General features: G+C 48.9%; 1 protein-coding gene across 1 annotated transcript; it reads left to right on the top strand.

The window, feature by feature from the left end:
- The first annotated feature begins 8,546 nt into the window (after nucleotides 1–8,546).
- LOC120666728 (cyclin-D5-2-like) lies at nucleotides 8,547–10,852 on the top strand. The gene is made up of 5 exons (XM_039946642.1): nucleotides 8,547–9,064; nucleotides 9,151–9,237; nucleotides 9,372–9,675; nucleotides 9,773–9,909; nucleotides 10,034–10,852. Exons 1-5 carry the CDS (start codon nucleotides 8,738–8,740, stop codon nucleotides 10,241–10,243), a joined length of 1,065 nt encoding a protein of 354 aa, XP_039802576.1. The 5' UTR covers nucleotides 8,547–8,737; the 3' UTR covers nucleotides 10,244–10,852.
- Nucleotides 10,853–17,946: the final 7,094 nt, after the last annotated feature.

Below are 17,946 nucleotides of genomic sequence, written 5' to 3'. Positions count from 1 at the left end.
AAGACCGATGAAAATACATACACCGGTTGAACCGACGATGCATCGGTCAATTGCATCGGTTCAGTTGTCCAGAGAGGTGGTTTTTGGAGGAACGTGAAGAAGTTACAATCACCGGTTAAACCGACGCTAATTTTACATACACCGGTTGATTGCATCGGTTAAACCGGCGATACACCGGTTAATTGCTAACGGCTAATTTTTCACGTAGTAGTTTATATACACCGGTTAAACCGATGATGGCTTTTGGGGTACGTCGGATTAACCGGCGTTACGCAGTTTTCTGGCAGCTTTTCTCCAACGGCTATATTTGCTTGTGCTGCCTATATATACCCCCAAGGCCGGGTCTTTTGAGAGGGCTGGAGTTCAAGGAAGTATACAAGAGCTAAAGATCATCTCCAACCACCATAGAGCTTCATTGTACATCATATAGGCTTAAGCACACTTGTGAGAGTGCTTAGTGCTTGTTTAGGCTTAGTTCTTGAGAGAACTAGCTTGAGAGAAAGTCTTGCTGCGGCAAGCAACTTGTGTACTCGTCGTGTGACCCTCCGACTTGGTGTGGAGTGGCAACGACACTTTGTGCGGGGAAGGAGGCCCCTACTTGGTGTTAAAGCTCCAAGATAGTGAAGACGGTGCCGTGGTGACGCTTCGAGATAGACGGTGGCGGTGACCTCGTCTTTGTGACTTGGCGTCACTTAGCCTTTGCTAGTCGGGAGCCTTGGAGGCGTGGCAAGACGGTGATCAAGCGAAGAGACTCGGCATCCCACTTGTTCTTTGTGAGCAAGTGGCCGTGGATGTAGGGAGGGACTTTGGTGTCCTAACCGAACCACGTTAAATCGTGTGTCTTGGTGCGTTCACGGGAGTTTGCATATCCTCTCCCTTACCGCTTTACTTACCGCATTACGTTTCCGCATTTACTCTTTCTTGCTTACCTTTACTTTCCTAGTTAGTTTGATTAGGATTGGCTATAGGTTGCAAGTCTTTTGGGGTAAGTAGAGGGTAGCATAGATAAACCTTAGTCATAACTAGCATGTGTAGGACGTGTTAGGTTTATCTTATGCAATTAGATTGAGCCCTAGAATAGAAAAGCGATTAGCGACCCTATTCACCCCCTCCCCCTCTAGGGTCGGACACCCCGGTGATCCTTACACGTGGGCACGGACTATTCGAATAGATTCTTAACTCTGCAGAGGTGTGCAACTTTACCCACAAGTAGGATACCACAACTCGAACACCGTCGTGTCGGTGTAGATCCCAACATAGCCATTACCCACCATAGCTAAGCCTGACTAGCCATCACGGGATGCACCAAGGGGTCATTGACCATTCACTTAGGTATAACCGGGCATAAGCCACTCGGGGCTTATCCCTTTTCCTTAGTTACCCGTTGCTCTCAGCTCTCCTGATGGCTACCACACCAACTAGTGGGATTTATGCTACGCCGTTGCCCATTCAACGGTCGAGTGGTTTGCACGATAAAGGAGTTAGGTGAGATGACACACCAACTCGGTCCTTAGACACGACAAGATGGATAACTCCCTTCTTTGCCCTGCCACACAGGCATAAGCACACCAATCGGCAATTCACACAGAAATGCCATCCATCCCGTCCATACTCATCTTTCGAAAATCCACGTTTTATCCCTTCCCACACGCACACATTTTCTTTATCAAATAAATTATGTTATGAGTAAAGTCCTAAGCGTTCTAATATCGATTAACGTCCAAGCAAAATCAGACATTAATCTAGGTGGTCAAGGAATGGTCATCACAAATCAAGGGGTGGCTATCCAACCGTGTTTTCATGCAAGTAAAACATATGCAACTTTTTAAAACAGGCCATTGGGTTGCGTTTATAGAAAACTAGGACAGAAACATGCATCAAAGGATGGGATTGAACTTGCCGTCTTCGTAGCCTTCGGGGAGGTCCTTTCCTTCGGGCTCGGGGTCGCGGAACGGGTCCTCGTTCACCTGCTCACAGTACTGCTCGTTGACGGGCTCTCTTTCGTTCACTCCGTGGTCTACAGCGCACACAAACCATCACACAATCAAAACACAGAAAAATAAAGATCTATCGTTGAGCTCGAATCGGAGACACATAAAATATGGAGCACAGAGTAATATTTTCGAGTGGTTTCTGAATGGCATGGCCGGAACCAAGTTAAGAGAGGCGTGGTAAAGTTTTAGGTTGATCCGAGGTCGTTTGGCGCATGAAATGATAGGTTAAAGAGGCGGTTAGGGGCTAAACCGGGATTCAGGGATGTGTTTGTAATTATTTGTGGGAGGGAAAGGACTTGATTATGATTTATGGAAATATCTGAACTGTATATAAAAAAAATAGGTACAATGGTTAGTATATGATTTTATAGGAATATAGGAAAAAGAATCAATGGAATTGGAGTTTGGATGGTGGAAATACTGTGCTTGCATTGTTGGCTGTGAAATAATTCCGAAAAAAAATAATATAAAATAGGAGAGGTGGTTCAAATGCTGCGTGACTTGGTGCTTTTAGTAGCTTTGGGCCAGCAACCTTGCGTGTGGGCCATGGGCTACCTCAGCTTAGGAGAGGGAGGCAGGAATAAAGCAGCAAGGCACCACGACAACAGGTCGTGTTTCCTCTGCTCCGCCATGGGAGGCGGCCGAAGCTCACTGGAGCTTCGTCGAGGGTGATTCCGGCCACCATTTTCAAAACTGAGGGCATGGCTAGAGAGAGGATGGAGAGGGGGTTCGATCTTGGGGCTTCCGAACGGGGGTTGCTGCTGAACAAGGTGGGTGCCACGGGCGGCCATGGATGGCGGCCTGCGAGCTCGTGGGGAGCTCTGCTCCGGCAGGGAGGGGGCAGGCCGTGGGCTGGGGCTGGTAGAGGAGGGTCATGAGGTGCTCACCGCAGGAGGAATTGAACCGAGATGGCCCGGGCGAGGAGATCGACGGGGAGGTCTGTTCTTGGGGAAAAAAACAGAGGAGCGGTGAATTGGAGCGAGGAGGAAGACGGGCGGCGGCTGCGCAGCTTGTGAGCTCGGTGGCGGCGTGGAGCTGCACGAGGGCCTATTTATAGGCGTGGAATGGCGGTGGCGAGGGGAGGGCGCCGGTGGCCGGGCTTGGCGGCCAATAATGGCGCTCCAGCGTCGTGACGCGCGGGCGGTGGCGCTGAAAAGACGGCGGAGTTGACGACGCGCTCTGCGGCAGCTGGGCTGGCGTGCTTGGGTGAGCAGGGGTGGGCACGGCGTCGTACTGGGGCGGCTGCGTGTGGCGGACGGCGGCGGTGTGCCAAGGTCGCCGTGCACAGGGCGGGAGGCGACTGCGGCGCACGTCGTCAACGGCGGCAGTGGGCGAGCGAGGCAGGGCGGCGTGGCTTTGCGTGAGCGTGTGCGCCGAGGCGGGCCTCGGTGGTGCAGGGCGGGTGGGTCCGGCGGCGCACAGCTCGGTTGCTGCGGCGTGGCGTGCGTGGTCGCGTGGGCGGTACGAGGAGCGCGCGCGGCGGGGTGGCGCACAGGCCGGTGGCGAGTCCGCGCGCGTGTGCGTGTGCGCGCACGTGACGTCGCGGCGGCGCTGGAGCGGCTCGGGCGCGGCGGTGTGTACGTGCACGGGGCAGGCGCGTGGGGCGGCGAGCAGGGTGCCGGGCCGAGCGGCGCGCGAGCAGGCCGAGCGGGGCGCGGCGCGCGTTGCTAGGCGAGCAAGCGGAGCAGAGCGGCTGGAAGCAGGGAGAGGTGGCGCGAGCGGCTTGCACGGGAGAGGGGGGCAGGCGCGGCGGCGAGCTGGGGCAAGCCGGGCCGAGCGGCGCGCGGGAGGAGAGAGGGGTCGGCCCTGGGTGCGCGCGGCAGGGGAGGGAGAAAGAGGGAAGGAAAAAGGAAGAAAAAAAAAGAAAATAGAAAAAGAGAAAGAGAGAGAAAAGAGAGAGGGAGAGAGCGGATTCGCGCCGTGATCGCGGCGCCCGGTCGGCCACGCGTGGCGCCCGGGCGCGCGTGAGCGCGACGCGCGGGTCGAGGGGAAAACAGGGTGCGGGATACGGGTGTCGGCTCCTTGGGGAATCGGAAGATCTGGCGGAACAGGGAAGTTCTCGAAAAGCTGGGGTTAGGGTTTTAAGGAGGGATCGAGCTCAACGACGAGAAATAAATTTAGCGCACGATTTAATTTGGTGAGTTTTCGGGACGTTACATACCCGCTTGTGGGTAAAGTTGCACACCTCTGCAGAGTCAAAAGCTATTCGAATAGCCGTGCCCACGGTATTGGGCGAGTTACGGTGTGGTCACATAACTAGTGTTTCTTCGGGTTTGGCTAGCGTGAGTTGTTTTGGATTTGTGTCAGGCAGTTGTGCCGTGTGCTACGACGGACGGGGAGTCCGGTAGCAGTTTAAAACCTAAACTCTGTGATTTTCAATACAAAACTGGTTTGAGAAATGTTTTCTGCTAAATGAACCACTGCATAAAATTGAGCTTTCTGCAAATTAAACCGTAACCTTATCCTTGTTTTACCCGTGCATGTTATTCTAATATAACCCCCTCCGTGGGTGTGGTTGGACTTGCTGAGTACGTTTGTACTCACCACATTCTTACTTTTTACAGAAGAAGACCCAGACTTCGTACCAGACGACGCCGAGTAGGGTTATCGTCCTGCACCCAACCTTGCCTGTGGAACCGGCCCTGCTCGAGATGATTTCGCTGATGCAGTACTCTGAGCCCGAGCTAGATCCCATGTGGGTCGCGCTCTGGTGTTATGTCGTAGCTTGGTTACTTATTATTATTATCTGTATCGAGTGTCCTCCTCGGAGGTTTGTACGGTAATGAATCATCTGATGTAATAAATGTGGCATCAGCCTCCTGGGACTGATGTTTGTATCACATTTAAGTTCTCTATTATGAGGGGACGCTTCAACTGCACCTCATGCGACTGTTCCACCATAGAACGGTTATTCACCATCCTATAGTTATGGAAACTCTCCATGAGGTACAGTTCATTACCCGCATCTGTTGCATCATACTTTCTAACCAGAGCATCCCACAGCGTCTTCGCCTCTATCTCATCAATGTACACACGGACTAATCCGTCTGACAGATTGCTAATGATACATCCGACAAAGAGATTATTGGCCTCATCGTACTTCTTCTGCTCTTCAGCAGTAAGTACGCCCTCAGGCTTGCCAAGTCTCATGTCCCAGATGTGCATAGCAGTAAACCAGAGACGAACCTTGGACTTCCAGATCTTAAAGTTCACGCCAGTAAACTTTTCTGGCCTCAGTGACTCAGCGAAACCAGCCATTGTTAAATCAACAGATTGCCTATTATAAGGTTTTTGGATTGTTGGAAAAATACACAACTGTAAGTTTAAATTCCGAACTAGATTTATCATGACGAGAATTAAACCTAGCATGCATGACTCTAACATATTAGACATTACGTATATCATAAACATGATCTCAGAAAATATGATTATGAAACAGATCTTATCACAAAATACGTACTGTGCGGGAGCCGCCGGGAAGACGAAAGGCGCAGACGAGACGAAGACGGTCCTTCGAACGGAGCGCAGCAACCGGCGTTGTAGACGACGGTACGCCGCAGCTCCTGACTTGGATGGAGGACGAGCTGTGGTGAAGAAGATGAGCAGTCACGCTTAGCGCTTCCCAAAAACCTTATTCGCCCTCTCCCGGTGCAGGATCACAAGAGCGAGCGGTTCCAGAGATCTGCTCTCCCGTTCGCCGGTGCACGCCGGCGCTCGGGATGGAGAAGACTACGGTGGCGGCGCAGCAACGAGAGGAGGCAAAACCCTAACTCAGATTAGATATTCTTATGAATTCCCAAACCTTGGGGACTCCACGTATAGCGATCTATGATGCACTTTTTCCATGAGGGAGGTGGTCCGTATTTAAAGGGAGAAAAACTCTTACACCCTCGTCCATTAGCAATACGGGACTAATAGATGGTGTATCTCTTCTTAGCGCTAATGGGCCTTTGAGATTTATTAGAATTATTTATATGGGCCAAGCCCATAAATCTAACAAAAACCCTGACACTTGTGATGATCCAATCCTGCTACGCCTCACCCTTCGTTTTCAGGCGCGGATTCCCGCTCGTCCTGTTGCCCGAGCCTCGTCGATGCATCACCAGACGCACACGCCGGTGGTCCATCCGCCATGGCTGCTGGCTGCCCTTGACCTCAGTGAGCTCTGCCCAAATCTTGGCACCTTCCTTCTCCTTAAAATTTTTGTATTCCAACGGCAGCCATTGGGGTGGTACTGAATCCGCATCTTGGACGATGCGTGTGGAACGGGGGTAGTCCGAGACACTGGCCCTGGATTCAAGCGTTTTGCTCCCTGCCCGCCATTTTTGCTCCCCTGTCATGTGACCTCATATTTGTATATATGTATCTATCATTCTATCTATATATGATTATATCCCATGCCCCCACTATTCATGGGCTTCAGGATGTAGCATGACTGTGAGTCTGTGACCTTGAAGAGTTGAAGACAGCTTGCCCTAGTTCACGAGCATGAAAAGTACAGACGTGCACGTGCATGATGCATATATGGACATTGGAGACGACACCGCAAGGTTTGAATTTCCATGGAGTTTCACTGTTTTTTGGCTAAAGTGAAAATCAGAGATTTTGACAAGGTTTGAGCTCTTTTTTTTTTACTGTGATGAAGTGTTGAGATAAGCTTCTGTGTGATTGTGATGAGGCTTGTGTGGTGTTTGCAAGATGCTATAGATTAGCCGCGTGAGTCCTGAGCAGATGCCACGCTGTGTCCGTATTATGTCGCTACTCGCTTTCAAAAATGCTCTCCTCCTTTTCTGAGTGGATTTGTGTCCCCGGGCCCACAAACCGGGTGATTTTGTCCTGCAGCTTGTACATTTCTTCAGGAGGAGCGTTGCGGTTTGATTTGTTTGTTTTTGGATGCACTAACGCTTTGTTCGTTTGGCTGTGGCTGGTGGCTGGTGCTGATTTGTTATGAGAGAACAATACTGCTGACTGGTTGGTAGCTAGTGGCTGGTTGGCTGACAAGCCAAACGAACATAGCGTAAGGATTTTTGGGTGAGATGATGCTGGGAGGTGGTTGAGATTGGGCTCTCAATCAAATCCCCCTTTTTATATTTATATTATGTAATAGAGAGAGAGAGCCTGCAGCCTGCCTTTTCCACACCACTACTAGATTAGATTCTAGGGTTTCCTTGGGACCAAAAATTTCTATCTGAAAAAGAAACATTAGGAGTAAGCATGCCTAGAGTCGGTTGGAGCTTGTGGATATTATTTTTGCTTTTTTTTTTGAGATGTGCGTATGGAAAGTTGGATGCACACTATTGCATACTAACCGTATACTGATCTTGTATGCACGATCCTTCTTAATGGAAAGCTTAAGCCCGTGCTGTTGCAGCCTACTATGTTACCAATTTCTTAATGATTTTCCTCACCGCAGCTAGTGTTCATAGACCATGTACAATACGAGATCGTTAATAAAGTTGCTTGCAAGAATTGAAAGTCATGCCATGTATGCCATGTGCTTCCTCTAGGCCTAGCTTCATCCATCCCAAAATAAATCAATGGCTAGATAAAGTGTTTATCCCCAAATAAATCAATTTGTAAGTTTGTCTATCACTACCCCTTAACCACCACTCAGGAGCGGATCGCCCCCCCCCCCCACACACACACGCACGCACAAATTTTCAACCATAAATGAAGAAGAAAAGGAGTAAGAAGAAGAAAAAGAGAGGAGGGAGGAAGAAAGAAGAGGAAAATGAGTTCCCCCTAGATTCAAATCCTAGATCCGCCACTGCCACCACTCCATCGGTTTTATGCACCGCTAATCGATGCATCCAATCCTGTGATTATATATCCTTGAATGATATGCATTGATCTATGTTAAACCGGTTCTAGCCACGCATGATTAACTAATGCAATGCCATCTAAATCCTCCTACAAATTGATTTATTTTTTTTGTGAAATATAGTATTAACGCAAACAATGACATAGACATACGCACACTCTATAGACGTATGTATGCACATCCTACTCCCTTGAGCATCTAAAAAAAACCTAGAGTCTGGAAGCGAGGGAAGGAGTATTATTCGTTTTAGAAGTGCATTCGTGGCAAAAATCAAATACCTCAAGCATCAATACCATTTAAGCACTTACAGATGGTTACAAATCTTTTAAGAAAAAATAGCGAGCATGGAAAATATGATTGTAAATACTTTTTAAAACAAAGATTGTACATATTCTTGTATTTTGTAGAGTAGCTAATAGATGAAGAATTGTAGAGCGCTGAAAGCACAATAGTAAAGTATGATTAGGCTCACTCTTTAGAGTAAATGACCATTAAGGTAAGGTGACACATGTACGAATACATGAATGCACTTCACATACGCCAGGCCGTACTGTATAGTACTCTTAGCACCAGATGAAAATCTTTACCAAAACTTTCAAATTTTACCCTCACAACAAAAAATTTACCAAAACTGTCAATATCCAAAATGCAGAGGGCAACATTTGAACACGAAAAAAAAGAGCGGTTAATAAAATTAGTGAATCGAGAGCCAGTTAAGTTAAATAGGGGGGAGGAGGCTTCGGTTGCCATCTCACTCTATCCTCTTCCACTCCGGCCTCTTCCACGCCGCCTCCGCCGCCGCCACCTCGCCGGCGACCACCGTAGCATCAGAGATTCCAGAGCTCGCGCCTCTCGCGCATGGTTCTTGGCTTCTCGCTTGCTCGACCAGCACTGTAACTGACTGAATAAGCGTGGTGACGAGATGATGCCGGTGGAGGCGGCGGCGGCGGCGGAGGACTGGTCGGCGTGCGCGTTCTCGCTCACCTGCGAGGAAGACGGCGCCGACCTCGGCGACGGCTCCGTCGACGACGGCGAGCTCTTCTCGCCCTACAATGCCCGCGACGAGGAGGAAGAGTACTTGGAGCAGCTGGTGTTCAAGGAGGCTAGCTTCTGCTGCTCCTCCGACTCCGCCGCCGACTGCGACGGCGACGGCGACGGCGATGTGGACGGGGACGGGGACCACCAGCTCGTCTTCTCCGAGGAGTGGTTCCGGCAAGCTCGCCTCGCCGCCGTCAAGTGGATTCTTGAAGTGAGCATCCGCCTCTCTTCCGATTAGCTTTGCTCTAGCTCCTTGGCGCCATTAGATTGGCTCATTGGCATGGCATCTGATTGCAGACGCGCGGGTACTTCGGGTTCGGCCACCGGACGGCGTACCTCGCCATCGCCTACTTCGATAGCTTCCTCCTCCGGCGATGCGTCGATGTAATCTAACCGCGCCGCCGCCGCCAAAAAAAAATGTTCTTTTTTTTTCCAAAAAAAGAAGAAAGGCCTCTGCTTTGGGGGACGCGCGAATGGATGCCTGACGCCGGGCATTGCCCTTGCATTGGTGGCTGCAGAGGGAGGCCATGCCGTGGGCGGCGCGGCTGCTGTCCGTGGCGTGCGTGTCCGTGGCCGCCAAAATGGAGGAGTGCCAGGTGCCGGCGCTGTCGGAGTTCGACGCCGGCGACTACGACTTCTGCTCGGCGTCCATCCGCCGGATGGAGCTGCTCGTGCTGTCCACGCTCGGGTGGCGCATGGGCGCCGTCACGCCCTTCGACTTCCTCCCCTGCTTCTCCTCGCGGCTCCACCCGCACGGCGGCGCCGGCGCCGGCGGCCGCGTCGCCCTCAAGGCCATCGGCTTCATCTTTGCCACGGCCGAAGGTTCGCACACATCAAAATCGAATCTTTTTTTTCCTCGCTTTTCTGACATCCAGTGATCTGTCTTGAGCTGCTCTGACCGACTGGTTTGTTTGTGCAGCTGGTAGCGTGCTTGATCACAGGCCGTCCACTGTGGCTGCAGCTGCAATCTTGGCAGCAACCCATGGACCTCTACTGACCAAAGAGGCACTGGATTCCAAGATGAGCTATCTTCCTCCATCTTGTCTTATTGAGAAGGTTGGTCACTAGCTTGCATCTTTTAACAGTCATGTAGCATTTTGACCATATAAATGTTCTCTTTGGATGAACTTCACTTCACCATCTTTTGTTTTGAAAAAAATGTGTTTGTTTCTATGATCAGGAGCATGTACATGCTTGCTACAGTACGATGGTTGGAGACATGAACAGGAGGGGTAACAAGAGATCATTGCCATGTTCAGGCTCCAACGAGGTTGCCACTAGTACATATGATTCTGTTCTTCTTGATGATGTTACCGACAACGCCGCCTTTGCGACGGGCGTGGCGGCGAGGAATAAGCGGATCGGGCTGGAGCTGCCGGGCATCCGTTGAGAAGCTAGCACCACCGGGGACACAATTTTTAGCCAGATGTCTAGGGGGGCTTGGTTTGATCTTCCCTTTTTTTCATTCTTTTAACTTATATGTTTGCAAAAAAAAAGAAGTTTTTTAGGTTCTTTGAGCCATTGCCATGGGTTGGCATTGGCTGCTGTCAGATTGGATTGGTTTGGTTTGTGTGAGAGGTGGAAGAGATGAACAAAGCATAGGGCTGAGCTTTCCTATGGAGAGGAGAGCTTAGGTTAATAAGCCCAATGCCAGTGCCCAAATGGGGCACATTCCATTCAACTTTACTTCAAAGTTGCACTGTTTGATAAGTCATTGTGGAATGTGGATGCCATGTTGCAATGCAATTTGCATTGCATATGGTGAGATGCTGCTGCTGCTGTTGCAGAGAAGTTGCAAAACAAGTGGTAATAACACTGAGGTTGAGGGTTTTACCATTGTTTATAGGAGAGAGCTGTTTCCTTTTTTCACTTGCGCAAGTGGATGTGTGAGTGTTTCACTCTGCACTTGCTTGGGTTACATCGGTTTGTAACAACCCTGTGTACTTGTGTAACCCCTCTTGTTCCTGTGGAATGGAATCGGATTGCATCATGTTGTGCATGCCTCTGCGGCTCTGCCAGCCTGAGTGTGTGACCTCCCTGTAGGTTTCTTGATCAGTTCTGCCGACTGCTGCAATTTTCAGTGCCACTCATTCAGTTCTGGCTGGGCCATGCCGGTGCTTCTTCTTGCTCTGCCTTTTCTTCAGGAGGATCCAATGCAACCTTTTCCTTGTTACATTGCAACCAGCTTAGCACATGCTTGATGAATCTTGGCCAAACCCCACTGTTGCATAGCGCTTGCACAATCCACAGTAATATAAAGGAAGCGATGGCCGGTGCGTAAAGAAAAGCCATTTTCAACCAATGATTAGTAGCAAGTACATTGTGGCCTTTTGGGCATTATTGTGCATGCTGAGCAAAGCATGCACAACACACTACAATGTGATGTGTTGGAAGGAAGAGAAGTGCTGCATACGAATGGGAGTATTAATGTACGAGACAGATACAGGAGATTAGAACTTTATGCCAATAATTGCCCAAAGATTAGCAATGGTGATGTGACCTCTAACTTATTATTTGGTTGGTGTGGAGCTACACAAGCTTGATATTTGTGACACCTAGAGGATGTGGAGAACACTGATGTAACTTGTAATTTGTTAGCAAGTAAATTTACCCAAAAAAAAGTTGTGAAATGTGACATTTTTCAGCAAATGGCATAGTTGATCTTTCATGTATGATACCAATTCATGGCAAATGCATAAACTCGACCATGAGGTGTATGTGAATATCATAGGTCACCAAGTTGGTGCAAAATATAATTGATGAATAACCATGGGTTTCTTGTAAAGAAACTGGTTCAAACACAAATTCCCATACGTTAGTCAATGTAAGAATTAGGTCACACCAATGTGCCACCATGAACGTGCAAGCAAGATGAACATACACATGCCCAAAATATTACTACTTTCATGGATACAATAATGATGATATCTTTACATCCACAACCTTTTTTTTTTTGGCCCCTCGCTCCACCATGATAAACCCTAAACCCTAAAGTTGGTCTTCTGGCCTCATCCACTATCTAATGCAGGTCTTACATTGCACCCTGCCTTACAGCTGGTAAAAAGAGCTTTTGCACCTGCACACTGGCAATGAAAATGCCTGGCCTGCCCCCATGGGCAATGGAGTGGCTTTCTGAGCTGAGAGCCAGCCACCAGTCCACCACCACCACCTCCTCTGCAGCCTGCAGGCCTGCTGGCTGCTGCAGCCATGGCCTTGCCAACCCTCTCTCTTTCTCTCTCATTCATGTGCCTTCAAGGCTTTGTTTTGTTTCTCCAATGTTGCTATATAAAGAAAAGTGGTTCCTTGCATTGAAACATGGGTCAGTTGGTCACAAATACTTCTGTGCTGTTCTCTAACAGTGCTTCTATGAAGGTAGGCCAGCTGGCACTTGGAACATGGAGCTCATTTTGAAAAAGTTCATTTGGTATGTTTGTTTAGCTCCTATAGATAAACGAATACATGTGTTTTATTAGAATATAATTCAGTGGATCAAATGTGTTTGAAGAGAAAATCCAGCTCTTTTATAAGGGGAAAATCATGTTTGATCATCTAGTACGTGTGCATGTCGTAGGTCTGCTCAAATGTAAGCTGTGGCATCTAAGGAAAAATGGTGAAGAAAATATAAACAAGAATTTATCATTTCCCAAGTTTGAACATCTTTTCTTCCCAAAAGGGAGAAAAACGAGAATATCGAAATAAACTAGGTGTTTTTGTATTAAGAACAAATGGGACACCCAAATTTGGGCAAACACTTCCCTTACCATACTTCTATTTTAATTCAAACCGATATATTTATCACCTATGATACCTCGGGGGTCGTGCTGGTCAAGAAGAATGGACCACTATAAATTACAAGTCCGTGAAAGCAGATCAAATCAAACATGTTTAGCGTATTTTCTTGAACTAATCAACTGTACAATGTTAATATGGGCATTGAGAAACTAAAGATAATATACAACAATGCATGTGTCAACCAATAGCAGCAAACCTGATAGCTTGTAAGTAAAGTGTACAGAGGATATACTATTGCCGCCTGCATTCTGAATCTGGGTTGTCCAAACCTAGAGGTGCATATGCATATGGTTGTTGGGTGAATAAGCATGAGGATCCAGAAAGGGTTCACAAGCCTGCACAGCTTCTCAGTCACCAATGCAGTCAAAAACAGGCTTGGAGACAAAGCTTGGTTAAATTTTGTTGGTTCAAAGGAGTGCAAATAGCTGCCACCTAGAAGTGAGGGGCCACCTCACTGGATGGCCAGCTTCCCCTGGTCCTAGCAAACCACAATCTTTTTTGGCGATATTCAGATCATACAATTTTTTTTTGCGAGGAGATATTCAGATCATACAAGATTTTGTATGGTCAAAAATCGATCTAATTACTTGTGTTAAATTTTTGGCGATATAGATGCCTAGATCTTGTTGGAAGTTAGGAATTTGTGACCGGACAGGCTCCTGTGTTTTTTTTTTGGGTGGAGAAATGGCTCCTGTGAAGTTCCCACGCTAAAAAAAGAATCTTAGTGTGTTCTGAAGCATTTGTAGCTTCCAATTAACTTGCAGTGTGTGCCTCTCTGTGTGTGTGTGTGTGTGAGTGTGATGTATGTATTAAATGCACTACATGAAGATGAAATTGGAGGGTAAAAAACTATAACAAAGGAATAGGATGAGGTATGGCAGTTGAAGTTTGTACAGCTGTGAGTCTCATCTCTCAACTGAAAGCCTGGGGCAAAGATGGCCTGCTTGCATCATTGGCAGGGTGTGGCCCTGGCTGTTCACTGTGCTGCAGGGGCAGGGCGAGCACTTGGGGTGTGGTCTAAAGACTAGAAACAAGCCTTGCACAAAGACAAAGAGGCCAGCACAAAGACATCTTCCCATGCACCGCACAACAGAGAGCATGTAGCACAGTGACACACACAAATCCTGATCTGGTCAAGGAAACATGGGGTTTGTTTTTTATTGCTTGTTTTGGTTTTCGCGTGATGGCACTGCTTGTGAGTGTGATGAACTGTCTCCTTGGGGTGGTGTGGCGGGCGGTCCCGATTCTTACCCTGTCGTACTCTAACAATCTATTCGAGTTTTCTTATACTTTTTTTCTTTTTATATTCACCGTGTTCGGCTGGTGGGTAGGGCTCCAGCCCTACAGTAATTCCCTCTCACACCACTCCAGCTCCAGCATCCAGCCACCAGCCAGGTAACAGTGTTTTTCTCTCACACCACTCTAGCTCCAGCCTCCAGCTCCAGCCTGCCGAACGCGGTGAATATTTAACAAAACTGACCGCAAATTCTCCAACCACAAGTCCTGATCTGTTCGAAGCACAAGAACCTTCTCGATTCAGGTTTTCCTTTCGAGAAAAAAAATTGCATTTGAACCAACCATAGATGATCATGCTGATGAGTGTTATTGAATCAGTCGAAATCGCCAGTTTTTTACTAATCAAACAGAGAGAAATTAGCATGAAAAATGGTGAATTACATGAAGCCAGCAAGACGAGATCATGGAACAGCACATGTAGGGAGTTGGACTTTTTTTTTTTGATGCCGTAGGGAGTTGGACTTGTTCACCTCTGGTTGCTGGCTGTGTTCTGGGATAGAGGAGGAGAGGGCGGGCATTATGAGGAGGCCGTGCAGCTGCCGGCCGGCTACAGGGCTGGTCTGGTCAACCTCGAGATCGGGGACAGGCTGCCCAGCAGGCCTACTTGATCAGAGCGAGCCATGCCTTGCCATCCCCATGGCTGCCACCGCCTTCGGCCTCGGTTCCTGAGCTAGCCGGATGACCTGACCGGCCGGCCGGTGTTCCAACCACCAAAACTCCTGCTCGAAAATCAAATCCAACTCAAAGACAATCGTGTTGGGGCCGAAGGGATAAGGTCGTGCTACAGTACAAAGGCGTCTCCTTCCAGGCGACTTCGAGGCGACTCAGTCGCCGGCGTCGATCTCGCTGGCTAGCCTCTCCTCTGCTTGCCTTTTAGGCACAGGAGGAGTTGGAGAGACAGTAGATCGACGCCTAGCGGTTGTAGTTCAGTAGGTTTGAGGTAGGTATGTAGAATAGTTTAGTTGTCTAGAGATTAAATAATCTGTGTTCTCCGGGTGATGCTGTCCATGGCGGCTTCTCGCCGGATTTGGAGCTTGCTGAGGGTGCAGTCAGCGACGACGCCGTGGGATGTTGCTGCAGCATCTGTTGTTGGCGACTCCACCCTCTCTAGCTGGGACTTGGATAGGGTTCGTCGGGAGGGGCTTCCTCTGTGGCTTGTTTTCCTGGGTGGCGTCGACGAGGCGAAGGCGGCGGCGTCGCTGGGGAATGTTGTCGCCAGGCTTCTTCCTCGCTCCGGTGGCGCTTCTCTCTGGCGTCGGCGGTGGAGTCATGGAGTTTTGAGCTGGAGGTCGGGACTGGAGCTTCTTCGCCTTGGTCAGATGATGTTGCTGCTGGTCTCCTACTTCTTCAAGGGTACGGAGCATGCTTTAGGGTTGGTGGGCGGTGGCCGGCTGGATCTGAGCCAACCTTTCCTCGGCGGTGACGGTGGTCGTCACTAGCGAGCTCAGATCCAGGAGCTGGAGGAGGCGGGGCGCGGCCCCGGTCGATGGGCGACCGCCGACGGCTTCTTCAACTTCGATTCCTCTCAAAGCCAGTGTGCGATGAGTCTTCTTCAGCTCAAGGGGGTGCTCGTCTTCCTCTCCGGTGGTGGTGGCCGGCGGCGAGGAGGGCGGCCAGAGGAGGTTTGCGGAAGATCCAGGAGCATATCTGTAATTTTTGTTTTGGTTGGGTCTCTCGCGAAGTTTGGTTGTTGTAGCTGTTCTTGTATCCTGTCCGTGCGTGTCTGTATCCGTATTTCCAACTGTATGTTTTCCTAAACTAGAAATACTGATGCGTATTATAAAAAAAACTCATGCTCGATCTCGATCGTATTCATTTCTTTCTTCTGTTCTGTGAAAACTAGAGAATTGTTACTTGGTTGGTACATACCAGGTACATGTACTCTACTGTATGTCTACGATACAGGCGCGACATCTATACAGACCCGCTCATCAAGTTTTGATGCCTGATTTAGAGCATCTTTAAAAGACTAGTCAAATCCCACTCTCCATATTGTCCCTGTTCTGCTCCAGCAGTCTCCAGCCAGCCAGCAGTGTTTTCCTCTCACACCACTCCAGCAGTAGTCTCCAGCCACCAGCCAGCTAACAGTGTTTTTCTCTCACACCACTCCAGCAGCAGCCTCCAGCACCAGCACAGCGAACAGGGCCATTGCTATTTATCTATTCTTTTAGTCAGCCTTCACTCTCCATATGTCTATACTATCCAACAGACTAGCCATTTGAGTTTGAGAGTCAAAGTTATTGTTTACAACAACGCCCCTGAGTTCTTTCACTAATAACTCTAGAAAGAATTGGGGACTCGCAATTGGGTCCTTGGCCGGAGTTGCTGTAGTTGGGGGCAATCCGACAAGGGGGCTCACCAGCGGTGGGGGAGAAGAGGGGGAGGAGCACCAAGGAGATGAGGGCAACTTGTTGGCGTGCTCGGTTGGGGTGGAGTGTAGCCGAAGGGTGGTCGCCGACAGTGATAGGGGCGGGCGGCGGTGGCGCTCATCAAGCTTCGGTGGTTCTGGACAAGTAGGGCCAGGCTGGGGAGGTTTAGAGGAAGGTGGGCGAATGGTTTTTGGGTCAGCTAAGGCGGATGGAGGCCGGGGTGGTGGCTCAGCGTGGAGCTCTTGGTGGCGGCGGCCATGACCGGCGAGGTCGTGCGTGAGCTGGACGGGCCGTGTGCCTTTTATAGGCGAGCGAGGGGAGGGGAGGGGAGGGGAGGGGAGGAGGTGCTGGGGTGGTCAGGCAAGCTCAACGCCGCTGTGCTTGTGCTCCCGCTCGCCGCGCTCCGCTCCTCTGGCTACACGCTCGCCAACGCACATGCCGCTCCGTCGGTCCTGCTCCGGTCTTGGCGAGGTGCAGCTCCGTCGGCCGCTGGCACCGCCCGCGCGCGAGCCCCCATCCCGGTGGCGGGTATGAGGGTGGGATTGTCAAGTTGGCGAGCGGCGGCGGCGGCTCGGCAAATATGCCGAGGGAGGGGGGCAGTATGGTGGCGAGAGGGACGGCAAGAGCGAATGGATGAAGAGTCCGTTGGATTGTTGATTTTGCTCTCTTTCTAGAATTTGACCTATTCAAATTGTTTTAGAGAGTCTTTTAGAGATGCCCTTGTAGGATCTTGAAGTATGTGAATAGAAAATTGTAGAAATTGCATTTAGAATAAAGAATCAGATGAAAACATTGGAAATAGCCATTTAGAAGATGAACATAAAAAAACAAGGATTGAGTGAGAGAGTGACACAAAGAAAACTGCCCATAAGGTCTAACCTTTTGGTGTAATTTCTCTAAAATCCCTATAGAACAAGCCATTTCATATGAATTTCATCGAATTGCTGGGAATTCAATCCTTGGTTCCAAAAGACTTCATAGAAGATATCCCTATAGGATGGATCCTCTAAAATTTCGCCACCTTTACTTTGTTCTTTTTATGTAGGAGGTAGGGTAGAAGGGTAAATGGCAATTCTCTGTTAACGAAACTTTTTCCTTCACTAATAAATAAGTGAAATCTGAAGTAACGGCGTCGACTTCAAAACACTACTTTGATCACTAAGTTTTGTTATTACAATATATATGTAACGCATAGCTAAAATATAGATTATGAAACTGATTTTCAGTATAAATCTACCCACTCATTCTCAATTATTTAAAGCTCAACTCATGGAAAAAAAGGTAATTTGCAATCAGAATCTGATTCAAATTGTTGACTTTAGAGTTTAGACGGCATTTAGGGTGTCACTTATTTATGGAGGATAGAACATATCCATCCCATAATACAGTGAAGATGAGCCGTTGCAGGTCAAGTCACAGGCGTGCTACCTGTAGTTTGGAGATTCACAGCAGCTCTTCTCATCCATGTTGTGTGTTTGTTTAGGAACTGGAAAAATCTTAAAAATTTTTACAACTCTAAAAAAAATCCCGCATTTTTTTCAGTCCCAAAAAGATATGGTCTGAGTGTATTTCCTACCAATGGCCCATGGGCTCCAGGCCGTCGGTGTCTTCCAAGGGTTGTTACCATTCTCGGCCC

This window comes from Panicum virgatum, chromosome 3N (assembly GCF_016808335.1).
Source record: "Panicum virgatum strain AP13 chromosome 3N, P.virgatum_v5, whole genome shotgun sequence".
In the NCBI taxonomy this organism is placed as follows: Eukaryota; Viridiplantae; Streptophyta; class Magnoliopsida; order Poales; family Poaceae; genus Panicum; species Panicum virgatum.
The sequence above is the reverse complement of the archived record's forward strand: the minus strand, read 5'-3'. Positions and strand labels throughout refer to the sequence as shown.

Excerpts from the sequence above, each read along its gene's own strand:
- LOC120666728 (XM_039946642.1), top strand. The coding sequence starts at position 8,738 with ATGATGCCGGTGGAGGCGGCGGCGGCGGCGGAGGACTGGTCGGCGTGC. Across the intron at positions 9,238-9,371 it reads TCCTCCGGCGATGCGTCGAT|AGGGAGGCCATGCCGTGGGC; the intron begins GTAATCTAACCG and ends TGGTGGCTGCAG. Across the intron at positions 9,676-9,772 it reads CATCTTTGCCACGGCCGAAG|CTGGTAGCGTGCTTGATCAC; the intron begins GTTCGCACACAT and ends TTGTTTGTGCAG.